This window comes from Oncorhynchus mykiss, chromosome 5 (assembly GCF_057628025.1).
Source record: "Oncorhynchus mykiss isolate SJ-2025 chromosome 5, ASM5762802v1, whole genome shotgun sequence".
In the NCBI taxonomy this organism is placed as follows: domain Eukaryota; kingdom Metazoa; phylum Chordata; class Actinopteri; order Salmoniformes; family Salmonidae; genus Oncorhynchus; species Oncorhynchus mykiss.
Genome location: NC_143026.1, coordinates 31,607,193 through 31,621,632, shown reverse-complemented (window position 1 = coordinate 31,621,632; position 14,440 = coordinate 31,607,193). Strand labels below are relative to the sequence as shown.

The 14,440-nt window shown below is 42.1% G+C and overlaps 1 protein-coding gene across 1 annotated transcript in view; it reads left to right on the top strand.

Annotated features, from left to right (window-relative positions):
* Nucleotides 1-14,440, top strand: part of LOC110523598 (astrotactin-2-like) — a 418,825-nt gene that overhangs the window by 55,805 nt on the left and 348,580 nt on the right. Inside the window, exon 2 of the mRNA XM_036977273.2 lies at nt 1,028-1,215. Coding sequence (XP_036833168.2) covers nt 1,028-1,215 — 188 coding nt within the window. The remainder of the gene's footprint in view (nt 1-1,027; nt 1,216-14,440) is intronic.

The window sequence follows — 14,440 nt, the reverse complement described above, 5'->3', positions numbered from 1 at the left end:
TCCCAGAGACTGTCTCGGTACCCAGCGACCGCGGAGCCCCAGTTGTCGATAGCGTCACAGTCCTGTGCTTTGATCCCTATCTGGCCAGCTTGGTTATTTTCGTGCCTGCTTTATTTCTCTCCCATCAATTTGCCCTCTGAGTCCGATCTCACCCGCCTTCGTTTACATTTTTCAAGGTTGCGCCTTTTCTTTTTCCTTTTTTAACTGATCCACTTCCCCTCTGGTGTCGTAGCTCTTTATGTTAATGCAGATGGCCTGTTCGCGCTAATGTATTCATTAGGTTTACAGGACTGTTGATGATTTGTGGAGATAGCGAGAGGACGAAGCACAGCGATGCAGCGTTCTCTCAACTGCTATTGACAATAAAATTGAATCCTAGGTGACAGATAGCGAACAGAATGGCATACCCATTGTCTTATCCCCATTAGTTACTACGCTACTGATTTTAAGTCTGCTCATACAAACAGGGAGTGTGCAAGCAAAGGTCTAAGCTATCCACCATGATGATTCATGTTGTTTGTTAGGCCCGCGACGTTTTACTGACCTAGAGGTTTTGATCAATCAATTCTGGATTAACGGCAGATTTTTTAACTTATTGGTTGGGAAGCAGTCATCATTATACAGATATCATGTAAACTGCTTGGAAATTCAATTCCCAAATACCTCTCTACCTATTTGACACAGTGTAGGATTGCACAGAAATGTAGCCTTATCCCTCCTAAGAGTGTCTGTTGATACAGCTAGCTCTACGGAGCAGCCAAGTCTTGACCTTAAGAGAGAGCAAGCACTTCACTAGAATGTTAATGCAAACTTATCACAGACTTCAGTCACCCCTGAACTTTCCGTTCAATTTCCCCAAATGCTCATGTGCCTCTTTCAGACACAGATAAACATGCACACATGCACGCATCCACACACATACCGATGCAAACATACACACACCCACAAAATAAATTGTGTTAATTGTTAAAAGTGTCAATTGTTTAAGGTTGTCACAAAATCTCTTTCTTTCTCTTCCTATCTGTAGAGATGTCAGGTTTGGGGGCAGACATCTCTCAGGTGCATTGGAAGCAGCAGTGGCTGGAGAACGGAACGCTGTATTTCCACGTGTCCATGAGCACCTCTGAGCAACTGATACAGACAACCGTGCCCACGGCCCAGGAGCCTGCTCACGTCCTGCACGAACACATGCACCTGCTGCACATCTCTGTTATGGTAAGAAACACACACTCTTACCCCCTCTTGACCCCGCAACACCCCATCCTCATATCTCGCCACATCCTCTCTTTCTCTCTCTTACCACCTCTTCACCACTCTCTCATTTTTCTTTGCCTCTTGACTCACTGTCCTCAGGTGAACTGCTGTATCATGTGTCTCATCCATCCGTGCTGTCCAATGCACTGATATGCTTTAGTCTGCAAATCTCTCACCCACCCTCAGTGTGTTCCTCTGCTGACTAGCACAGCACTGTTCTGGGGCATAAACATCAGCAGGCTCTACTGATATCACTCTACTGAGTGATGAGCCAGAGGTTATACCAGGTCAGCTGGTTGTGTGATCTAAAGGGGGTTCAGACTCAGAGCAGACCTTATTTCATGCTTTCAGTCACCGCTCTTGGTTTTCTTTTGATACTCCTACTGTGACTTGATGTGAATGGCGGCATGTGTGTCTGTGTGTAATCTCATCATCTGTGAAATGGGGGAAGGATATTGAATAGTAAGGAAGGGGGAGGAAGTACACTACATGGCCAAAGGTATGTGGACAACCCTTCAAATGAGTGGATTCGGCTAGTTCAGCCACACCAATTGCTGACAGGTGTATGAAACCGAGCACACAGCCATGCAATCTCCATAGCCAACATTGGCAGTAGAATGGCCCATACTGAAGAGCTCAGTGACTTTCAATGTGGCACCGTCATAGGATGCTACCTTTCCAACAAGTCAGTTTGTCAAATTTCTGCGCTGCTAGAGCTGCCCGGGTCAACTGTAAGTGCTGTTACTGTGAAGTGGAAGTGTCTAGGAGCAGCAACGGCTCAGCCGCAAAGTGGTAGGCCACACAAGCTCACAGCGCGTAGCGCATAAACTTTGTCTGTCCTTGGTTGCAACACTCACTACCGAGTTCCAAACTGCCCCTGGAAGCAACGTAAGCACAAGAACTGTTTGTCGGGAACTTCATGAATGGGTTTACATGGCCAAGCAGCCACACACAAGCGTAAGATCACCAATGCATAGTGCCAACTGTAAAGTTTGGTGGAGGAGGGAATAATGGTCTGGGGCTGTTTTTTTGTGGTTCGGGCTAGGCCCCTTAGCTCCAGAGAAGGGAAATCTTAACATTACAGCATACAATGACATTCTAGACGACTCTGTGCTTCCAACTTTGGAGTAACAGTTTGGGGAAGGCCCTTTACTTTTTCAGCATGACAATGCCCCCGTGCACAAAGTGAGGTACATACAGAAATGGTTTGTCGAGGTCGTTAAATGAGGAACTTGTCTGGCCTGCACAGAGCCCTGATATTTGCCCCATTGAACACCTTTGGGATGAATTGGAACGCGGACTGCGAGCCAGGCCTAATTGCACACTATCAGTGCCCAATGTCACTGATGCTCTTGTGAATGAAAGCAAGTCCCCACAGCTATGTTATAATGTCTAGTGGACAACCTTCCCAGAAGAGTGGAGGCTGTTATAGCAGCAAAGGGGGGACCAACTCCATATTAATACACATGATTTTGGAATTAAGTGTTCAACAAGCAGGTATCCACATACTTTTACCCATCTAGTGTAGATCTGGCTGGGATGAGGAGTCAAGGTGTACACATGTGGCCTCTGGGCCCAGGATGTCTCCTGGCTCTTTGAGTGAGCATCATTAAGTGTAATTCTGTCAGCTCTGTGGCAGGTTCAAGTCGGAGTACTCTATTCTTTTGGCATTGAGCTGTCTATTTCTCACTCTCTCCATTCCTCCTCCATTTAGTCTCTCCATCACAGGCCTCCCTCAGCCTGCTGTGGACATCACCGTCTCTGTCAGGGAGAGGCAGATCTCAATACTGACACATATGCGGGAAAGACATCTTATTGACATGGAACTCTGCATTGATCGTGCAGTTTATTCTGATTTGTGTTGATCGTCCATATTGTTGGAATTGAAATGCTTTTGTTGTTTGTGTTAATATAACATTTTTGTGTAAATTACATTGAGATTGTGTGTTCTGGAGTTCTTCCACACTTAATCAATGGCAGAAATATAGATCAATATAATTGACAAACCAATATACCCTCAATGTTACTCTTTCAGTTCTGCACTTTTTGCTGTCTATATACTATGTTAGATAGAGTTCCAAAAGAAACATTGACGCAGGGAATGCTTATGTCCTTGCAACTTGTGCATGATTCCAATCAGTCAATGTGAAAGATGGGATTGTGAAATACGGTTAAAACGTATGTAATACAATATAATAAAGATAATGCTTTCAAACTTAAATTCTTAGTAACTTCCCGGATTAATGTGTATGTTTAAGGGTCAGATCTTCCCCAGTCTCATGTGTCTTTATTCAAGGACACTGGGTTCACATTAAGCATCATATCACCTTAAATAATGTGCGGTATGGAGCTCACAAGGGCACATTTCCTGCCCCAGGGGATGCGTTACATTCAGCAGACCGTCAGGGTTTTATAACAACTGTCCTTCACAAATCTTTCATTTCTACTTACCGTACCTGTTAATGGAAGACTAGCGTTTTATACAATAGCAGTGAAGGGCAGTGATTTGAGATCTTTAGACGGTAGAAACTTTGCCTTCTGTTCAACTTAGTTGCAAAGTGAAGTTTCCTAGCGCATACCTTTTAATCCCTGACAAGTTAAATATGCAGTTTCGTGCGCTAAATAAAAACACAATTACTCTTGTTTTCAAAGTAAACTTTTACACTACAGTGATCATAGCTAATATTTGTATATCCCTACTACAAAATACAAAAATTGAAGCTGCTTTCAAGAAGCTTCGGGCGTCGCATTAAACTCACTTCAGGAACAAGGACATGCTGTCATTCTTCCTCTCTAATTGGCTGGCTTGTCAATCATGTCGAACTAGGGAAGGCACGCCAGGATAATGATAATTTTATAGGTTTCACTTAGACCTTCGCTGTGTCTCAGATGATAGGCTGCTGCCAGCTGTACGAGCTAGAGATTCAGATAATGAGCTTCCTCTTACTCATAAGTAAATAAGGGATTTAAATACAGGTTGTTAAAATTACGGACACGAGGGCCAAAAGGTAAATGTTGTGTTATTCAATGAAGAAAAAGTAGAGTCGGATCATGGGTCTCAACCATGTGGCCCTGTGGCCATTAGCTGCTCAGAATGTGATTTAATTTGGCTCCCACCTGTGCTTCCACCACCAACTTCTCTCATTAGCCTCTCTTAACTTTTCTAGTTATTTGGAAAGATTTGATTAGGGAAAAGGGTACATGACACATGCATAAATTACGCCTTGAGAGAAATGGCCCCTCAGGAAAAATGTATTTATACCTTTAAATTGGTATGCAGTATAGAAATGTGGTCAAGATGGCCATGTTTTCCTTTGCTCTATGTTGACTGCTCACTGGCATATTTAAAACCATTGACTATTAATTCAAGGAATGTTTTCTGCCGTTACCAAGAATTGTCCTTGTGCTATGAGGCTGGTCAACCAGGATCAGTCAGACATAGAGCCCCTAGCTTGATCAGTCCTGACTCAGACCCCCCGTCATGACCTCCCACGCCTCAGTCACCCCCCGTCTGGCCTGGTCCGAGCCCGTCTGGTTGTATGGGGGAACATTAGCATGCGCCAGCACTCGTCTGCTCCCTTTACATAAGCGTTTACAGCAGCTTCGCTCCCTGCATGGCTAATGTTGTGTTTGTTCCAGCAGCCTTGCCTGGAGGGCTTTATGGGACGCCATTGATTTTTGCTCTCATCCTCGAAGTCGAGTTATCAAACACTCGCATTAAAGGTACCACACTGAATGTAGTGGTGGTCGGCTAGGCTTTTGTTTTTCACTCCTCTTTGGGTGGTTACCTTGGGGCGTTTGCTGACAGGTGTTAAGATAACGCTGACCTATAATTATAAAGCCTGAATAAGCCCATTGGAAATCAGCCCACTACTGTGTTATTAACATGTAATAATAGCTTTGGAAGCACCTTGGTAGGTTTAACATAGGGACTGAGAAGAGGATGGCTTGCTTTGCACTCCCTTGTCATTACCATTGATCCATGCCGTTTACCAGTAATTGGGCATTATGTGTAAACACAGTTGCTCTGGTGGCCTTCATACTTCTATTATTGTGGAAAGGCTGTGGGGAGATCATTTGAAAACATTGAAGAGCAGCTATTTCCAAGCTATAATTTTTGGCTCTCAAAAAGAGAAGGAACTGGAAGGAGAGGAAACAAAAGCCTACTTTAGAATGTTTTCCCTCCCATCTGACAGAGCCATTCATGCACACATAGGAATTAAATGGAATCGATAGTGATGAATCAGTTTCTGACAGATCTTTTTACATTCCCCTCGGAGCGCGGGAAGGAAGTGTGGTGCGTGGAATTATTAACACCTAGCGCTAACCACTTTGCCGCCACAAAAGAGTCGCAGTGGCTGTTTGATCAGGCATGCGAGATGTACTGCGCCGTGCATTAAACAAAACCACCCGGCGAGGGAGAGCGCGCGCGAGAGAGAGAGAGAGCACTGTTCCGTTCCGGCCAGAACAGAATCCATTCATGATGTAGGAATCTTGAGCTAAGACTGTGGGGAATATAAGGATATGAGGACTAGGTATGTAGATCTGTTTCTGGCATAGTAAGGATCCTCTTGTCTAGTTTCAAAAATAAATCAACTATTTGTTGTCAGCCATAGTGGTGGTAGGGCGGACATTTCTTACATAAATGACACGTTTCGGTTCATTTGGAGGACAGGTGGTATACTGAATGGGACACAATTCCAGCGTTATGGATGTGACATTTGCACACAAAATGAGAAGCAAAATGTCTCACAGAAGTGACTTATCAAGCATAAATGAAAATGTTATTGTGTATATTTATAGAACCCTTTATAGGGGAAGTGTTGACACATAATTACAAAATTCTAAGTCATACTACTTTGAAGTAACGGAATAACAACAACTTGCGTTTTGGATGTGACGTAAATGGACAGACATTTTTGGGAGAGCAGACACATATGCAAAAGTCTGTGAATCTCAAAGTTTTAGGGTAAAATATTAATTAAAGCCAATTTGAAAGTAAAGCTTGGCTAATAAACTAAAACAACAATGAAGAAAATATACAAATTGTAATATATATGTTAGAGGAAAATGTACCGTTATGGCTGTGACATTCTCTGTTAAGGACCTTATGACACTAAAAAATGATTGGTGAAGAAATCTTTAAAATATAAACAAACTTCATCATGATACTTTTGTTGTCATCTGAAAATGCTGTGCACCCCAAAGAACAAAGAAATCACCAGTACCTTGAATAATTATTGTTTAGGCAATCAAAGTGCACTCATTGTCCCATCTTAATCAAACATAAATGCACAAATGTACAAAAAATGCATTTACAATTCTTTATTTGAAAATCTATATTTTTTATTGCAAATTAGAGTGTTGCATACCTGAACAATTACATAAATATTTGCGCTTTCAATTACAGCCATGAGTCTTCTTGGGTATGACGCTACAAGCTTGGCACACCTGTATTTGGGGAGTTTCTCCCATTCTTCTCTGCAGATCCTCTCAAGCTCTTGTCAGGTTGGATGGGGAGCATCGCTGCACAGCTATTTTCAGGTCTCTCCAGAGATGTTCGATCAGGTTCCAGTCCAGGCTCTGGCTGGGCCTATCAAGGACATTCAGGAACTTGTCCCGAAGCCACTCCTGCGTTGTCTTGGCTGTGTCCTTAGGTTTGTTGTCCTGTTGGAAGGTGAACGCTCTGGAGCAGGTTTTCATCAAGGATCTCTGTACTTTGCTCCATACATTTTTTCCTCGATCCTGGGGTGTCTCCCAGTCCCTGCTGCTGAAAAACATCCCCACAGCATGACGCTGCCACCACCGTGCTTCACCGTAGAGATGGTGCCAGGTTTCCTCCAGACTTGACACTTGGCGTTCAGGCCAAAGAGTTCAATATTGGTTTCATCAGACCAAAGAATATTGTTTCTCATGGTCTGAGAGTCCTTTAGGTGTCTTTTGGCAAACTCCAAGCAGGCTGTCATGTGCCTTTTACTGAGGAGTGGCTTCCTTCTGGCCACTACCATAAAGGCCTGATTGGTGAAGTGCTGCAGAGATGGTTGTCCTTCTGGAAGGTTCTCCCATCTCCACCGAGGAACTCTAGAGCTCTGTCAGAATGACCATCGACGCCTTGGTCACCTCCCTGACCAAGGTCCTTTTCCCCTGATTGCTCAGTTTGGCCGGGCAGACAGCTCTAGGAAGAGTCGTGGTGGTTCCAAACTTCTTCCATTTAAGAATGATGGAGGCCACTGTGTTCTTGGGGACCTTCAATGCAGCAGAAATGTTTTGGTACCTTTCCCCAGATCTGTGGCTCGACACAATCATGTCTCTGAGCTCTACGGACAATTCCTTCGACCTCATGGTTTGGTTTTTGCTCTGACATGCACTGCCAACTGTGGGACCTTATATAGACAGGTGTGTGCATTTACATATCATGTTTAATCAATTGAATTTACCACAGGTGTACTCCAATCAAGTTGGATTAGGATTAGCAATGGAAACAGGATGTACTAGAGCTCAATTTCAACTCTCATAGCAAAGGGACTGAATACTTATGTAAATAAGGTGTTTCTGTTTGTTATTTTTTTTTACATTTGCAAGCATTTATAATAACCTTTTTTCACTTTCTCATTATGGGGAAATGTGTGTAGATTGATGAGGCAAAACATTTATTTAATACATTTTAGAATAAGGCTCTAACATAACTGTCAAGGCTTCTATAAGTAGTAGGTGGAGGAGTCAGGCGCAGAGAGCAGGGTAGTTCAAAAGATGTGGATCGGTCACGCCACACACACAATGGTGCGTAAAGACCCAGTCCAAACAAACAGGACGAAACTGATCGGAAAAATGAATACCACAAAATAATCACACACCATAAACAGAAAAACAAGCCCGCACAACAGCCGGCGGGCCTACTGGGTTTAAATAGCCCAAAACCAAAACCTAAACACGAAACAGGTGCAACTAATCAGACACAACTAAATGAAACAGAAAAGGGGATCGGTGGCAGCTAGTAGGCCGGCGACAACGACCGCCCGAACAGGAAGAGGCGGGATTCGTGACAGTAACAAAATATGGAAAAAAGGAAAGGGTCTGAATACTTTCTGAATGCACTGTACCTCTAACCCAAGACTCAGAGATTCATACACCCATTTCATTTCATTTTTAGCTTGCTGGACTCATTCCTCACTCATCCCTTATCATCTCTACTATATCTACTATACATTTCTTCGTTTTCATTACATGAAATGCTAAAAAAAAAGAAATTTCATTGAATTATAACCTACCAGTGGCACAGGGTTTGCACTTTCGTAGACATTTCATGACAGATCGTAAATCACCTCAGGCTTGACTGCTGCAATTCACAAGCATGTGCAGGGCAGACTACATAGATACAGACCAGTATCAAATCAAATCAAAGTTTATTTGTCAGGTGTGCCAAATACAGCAGGTGAAGACCTTACAGTGAAATGCTTACTTACAGGCTTTAACCAACAGTGCAAAAAAAATTATTAGGTGAACAATAGGTAAGTAAAGAAATATAAATCACAGTAAAAAGACAGTGAAAAATAACCAGCGAGGCTATATACAGTAGCGAGGCTATAACAGTAGCGGCTATAACTCTGGCCGATACCCGTACTTACTCAAGGAAGTCAACAAACTCCGCATGACCGGTGTAAGTTGCTTGTGGATTTTTAAGACCTTTATTATGTCATGTGATCACAAGCAATGCTCCAGTTAGCAGAACAATGCATGATTGCAGTTCATATGAGAACTTGAGTACACCCGAAATAGATCACACACACAGATAAAGATTGCCCGCTAGCTTGTTTGCTAACATAAACACACTTCAGAAGCAGTAGGAAGGGCATTAACATTTTGTCATGATTTCGTTATGCAGTGATACTGACTAGTGAGTCACTGATCATGTTATGAACCGTCCGTAATGGTCACATCTGTTAAACTTAGAACGAGTACTGTTGAAAGTTAGCTTGCACATAATGTTTGCATACAATCATACTCGAAACGCGTCCACAGTAACAACCTTTCCTCAAAAACATTATGGATGTGACACTGCCTGTCCAAATCAGCATTCTCTCTTCACTAGATTTGTATAATTCCATACATATAGTTTCCTTCCGACTTGGTCAGAAACATGTATCAGAACAAGTTCTGTGAGCCAATGCCAAATGCTATGAAATCTGGTTGAGTGAAAATACTTATTTTAAGACTTTGTATCCTGTTTTGTAGTAACAATAACATTCAATTTGACAAATAAAAAGGCCAGATGTAGTCTTTACTTCAAAATACACACATTCAAGGTGAATATGAAAGTAGTTTAATTAGTAGAAATAAGCTATTTCTTTTTTCGTGCTCAAGTTGACCATACTGTGGAATTGCTAAATAACGGCTAGCAGTACCGAGTCAATGTACAGTGGTATGAGGTAGTTAAGGTAATTGAGGTAATGCAGTATGTACATGTGGGTAGGGGTAAAAGTGACTAGATCTTGGCATGAGTGCTGGGTGTACATACAGTATCTTCCAAAGCAGAAATCGAAAAGGCATCCATTTGTATACTATAAATATGGATATGTGTGAAATGCTACCCTTTAGACAAGCACTGCAGACTATTATTCACTTCTCTTTTAGAACCATGAACCTCATGACATTTTCACACCACTCCGTCCATTCCTAGGCTCATTCATTCATATTACGTTTACTGTGTAAAGGTATAGGAATAGTATCCTTATCATCACTCTCCTGCAGGATATGCGTAGAGGAAAAGAGCACCACCCTACATGCTAGGAACCACCACTTTATAATTAACCAGTCAGTGGTGATCGATGGTCAGAGAGTGGAGGGTCACTAAGGCACACAGAGCTCACAGGTCCCTACACACACAGTGTCCGCCCATAATTGCGGCTTTACCGAAACAAGCTGACATAATAGGCAGGGACACATTAGGGGCAGGGACACATTCAGTTATTGTTCTGTTTTAATTGTTCCATGTTTAATTGTTCCCGGCCACCTTTCGGTTCCTTTCATTTTACAAATGTGCATGGTATCGTGTCCTGAATACCAAATCAATCAATTAAACGGGCACAGTAGCCAGCAGCTGAAAGGGACCGGGGTGTAAAGTTCTAGAATGAATTGTTATTAGGAAAGTGATTTACTCAGAAGAGATAATTGTCCTTTAGACCTAAAATTACTCTTCATCTCACTGAATTATACTGACCAAAAATATAAATGCAACATGCAGCAATTCCAAAGATTTTACCGAGTTACAGTTCGTATAAGGAAATCAGTCATTTGATATGAATTCATTAGGCCCTAATCTATGGATTTCACATGACTGTGAATACTGATATGCATCTATTGGTCACAAGTACCTTAAAAAAAGGTAGGGGTGTGGATCAGAAAACCTGTCAGTATCTGGTGTGACCACCATTTCCCTCATGCAGCGCGACACATCTCCTTGTTGTCCCACTCCTCTTCGATGGCTGTGCGAAGTTGCATGATATTGGCGGAAACTGGAACACGCTGTCGTAAATATCAATCCAAAGCTCAATGGATAAAATGTCTGGTGAGTATGTAGGCCATGGAAGAACTGGGACATTTTCAGCTTCCAGGAATTGTGTACAGATCCTTGCTACATGGGGCCGTGCATTATCATGTTGAAACATGAGGTGATGGGTCTCAGGATCTCGTCACGATATCTCTGCATTCAAATTGTTATCAATAAAATGCTGTCTGTTCGTGGTCCGTAGCTTATGCCTACCCATACCATACCCTCACCGCCACTATGGGGCACTCTGTTCACAACGCTGACATCAGCAAACCACTCACCCACACTGCACCATACAGAAGTGAAGATCCCACTGAAGACTGTTACGACGCAGGTCAAGACCCTGGTGAGGACATTATGCATACATATGAGCTTCCCTGAGAAGATTTCTGACAGTTTGGGCAGACGTACTGCCAAATTATCTCAAACAAAGTTGGAGGCGGCTTATGATAGAGGAATTAACATTGAATGATCTGTCAACCGCTCTGGTGGACATTTCTGTAGACAGCATGCTAATTGCATACTCCCTCAACACTTGAGACATCTGTGGCATTATGTTGTGTGGCAAAATGGCACATTTTAGAGTGGCTGTTTATTGTCCCCCAGCACAAGGTGCACCTGTGTAATTATCATGCTGTTTAATCAGCTTCTTGATATGCCACACCTGTCAAGTGGATGGATTATCTTGGCAAAGGAGAAATGCTCACTAACAGGGATGTAAACACATTTGTGCATAACATTTGAGAGAAATAAGATTTTTGTGCATGTGGAACATTTCTGAGATCTTTTTTTTTTTTTGGATCACAAAACATTGGACCAACACTTTATATGTTGTGCTTATATATTTGTTCAGTGACATTCTAAATTGGGTGGTTCTGTGGTAAGACATTTGTCACTAAATTACTTGTTAGCATTTGTATTATAGATGGATATGATTATGGCGGCCATCTTGTGTTTTCATTTTAGGGTTTGTCTTTAATTCAGGAGCATCAAGGCAACTATATCAGTCATTGAAGTTGGAATGGTATCAATACTGCAGCCAATGACAAGCTGTTGTGTGCCATTGGTCAGAGTGCGAGCCAATGGTGGCGAGCTCAAGTTTGGCAGTCAATAAAGGCATTACTTGCTTCCACACTTTTGTTTACACCCTGGTAGTGTTTGATTACAGGCTTTGCTTGGGCCTTGACAGGAACAGATGACAAGGACTGAAGGATTTGTTGTTGTGGAATAGAGAGAAAGGAGAGAACTAGCAGTCAGCCACTGAATTAGACGGAGATATTTAAATTACAATATGCCAAATAAACACATTAGTCCACTGTGGCAGTGCCTTCCGTTCATGCAGCACAATATTGACAGTATCTGAGCTCGCTTGCAGCCAAAGCAGCATTTTTTTTGTCACAGTCAAAATTGTTATGTCCATTCCTATTCCCTTTGGCGTCTCTCTTGGACAGATTCAAATTACACTGCTTAATAAGAAACTACTCTCTCTTTCTATCACACACTCTCTGTCTCTATCTCTCTCTCTCCTCACTTGAAATGATGAGCAAAGGTAAAGGAATGAATATTCCCCTGACATCATTACAGGGAATATCCAGCGGTGGTATTTCAGCAGACACCATGATAGCTTCACTAACATTAGCCTATCAAATGTCAAGCTCGTATAAGCCTATGGGGAGATTATATTCAGCTAGCTAATCTCAGTGCTGGGAGGGAAGAAAAGGGCTGATCTCACTTCCAAAGACGAATGGAGGTTCCTCACAACACATCCATTAAGCCATGTCAGCAGCAATGCCTTTATTGCCGTTTAAACAACAGAGTTTTTCTCTCCTCTGGGACATACAAGCATTTATCACTCGCATCCTGTGATAAATACATAGCAAACAATTGTGGTTTAAGTTTCCCCTTGGCTATTTACAACTGTTGTAAAGTGATGTGTTCAAAACTCCGTAGATCATTGGGTACATAACACATAAGGTGAGGTCCGGAATTATTGGATCTCTTGATAAAGATAGTATTTTTTTCCCTAAAATAAATAATACAAATACTGAGCTATATTTTATGCAAAATATGTTTTTACAAAATAATGAATCTTTCCAGATCCTTGATGTCCTTCGTCTGCGCTTATCGACTGCCCTTTTCATTTCAAACCACTGGTTGTCAATGAGGTTCAAGTCTGAGATGGCCATTGCACAATGTTGATTTTGTGGTCAGTTTACCATTTCTTTGTGCTTAAGGTTATTGTATTGCTGAAATATTCACTTGAGGCCACGTTTCAGCCTCCTTGCAGAGGCAACAAGGTTTTTGGCTAAAATGTTCTGGAAGTTAGGATAGCTAATGATGCCGTTTACCTTAACAAGAGTCCCAGGACAAGTGGAAGCAAAATAGCCCCACAACATCAAAGATCTACCATAATATTTTACAGTAGAGATGAGGTATTTTCTGCATATGCATTGTTCTTTCAAACCCACCACTGGTATGCCTGGGCAGAGACCTCTATTTCAAAATCCGCAAACAAATGCTTAATTGACCACAAAATATAAAGTTTGCAATGGCCCGTCTCAGTCTCCGGACTTGAACCCCAGTGCTTTTATTTCTTCACTCCTAGATTACTGTAACTCTTTGTACAGTATACATGACTCAATCTACAGTTCATTGAAAATGCTGCAGCAAGACTTTTAACAGTGTCACGGCATTCAAGAGAAGAAGGTGAGGACCAAGGTGCAGCGGGGTACGTGTTCATAATGAATTTATTAGCAACTGAACACTAAATACAAAAATGACAAAAATAATACCCGAAACAGTTCTGTCTGGTACAGATAAGAAACAGAAAACAACTACCCACAAAACCCATGTGAGCAAGAGCTAACTAGGTATGGTTCTCAATCAGAGGCAACGACAGACAGCTGTCCCTGATTGAGAACCATACCCGGCCAAACAGAATGCCCACCCTACTTACACCCTGGCCTAACCAAAATGGAGGATAAAAAGCCTCTCTATGGCCAGGGCGTGACAAACAGGCACCAGGAAATGTAACCATATCACACATAGTTTAGCTTATCTAAACTGGCTACCAGTCACTTTTAGAACAGATGGAAACATTTGAATGATCACATTTGCTTGGCTTGGTTTAGCCCCCTTCTATAGCGCCAGAGCTCCTCTGGCAGGGCACTGTTGACCATTCCAATTCTAGGTTGAAAACGAAAGGAGACCAGACATTTGCCTATAGGGACCCTATAATTGGGAATGGTCTGCCAGTTTCAGATCAGGTTTGCAGATACAGTGCCTCTTTTTAAATCCCTTCTGAAGACACACTTTTATAAAGATGCTCTTAATTGATGATTATATAATTCTCCTTCCTCCTGTATTTGTTTCTTTGTTAGTACTTATATTTTATGATGTGAAGCACTTTGTTACTTGTATTGAAAGGCTCTATACAAAAAGTTATTATTATTATTGAAGACCTGTGGTTTGAATTGGAGAGGACGGAAGTCCAGAAGTGCAGACGAAGGATATGAAGGATCTGGAAAGATTCTGTATAGTGGACTGTTCTAAGATCCAGTCCAATGTGTTCTCCAATCAAAAAGGCTCAGTGTTGTTATCCTCGCAAAGGGACGGTGCTGGAGTATTGAAAACGGGTCA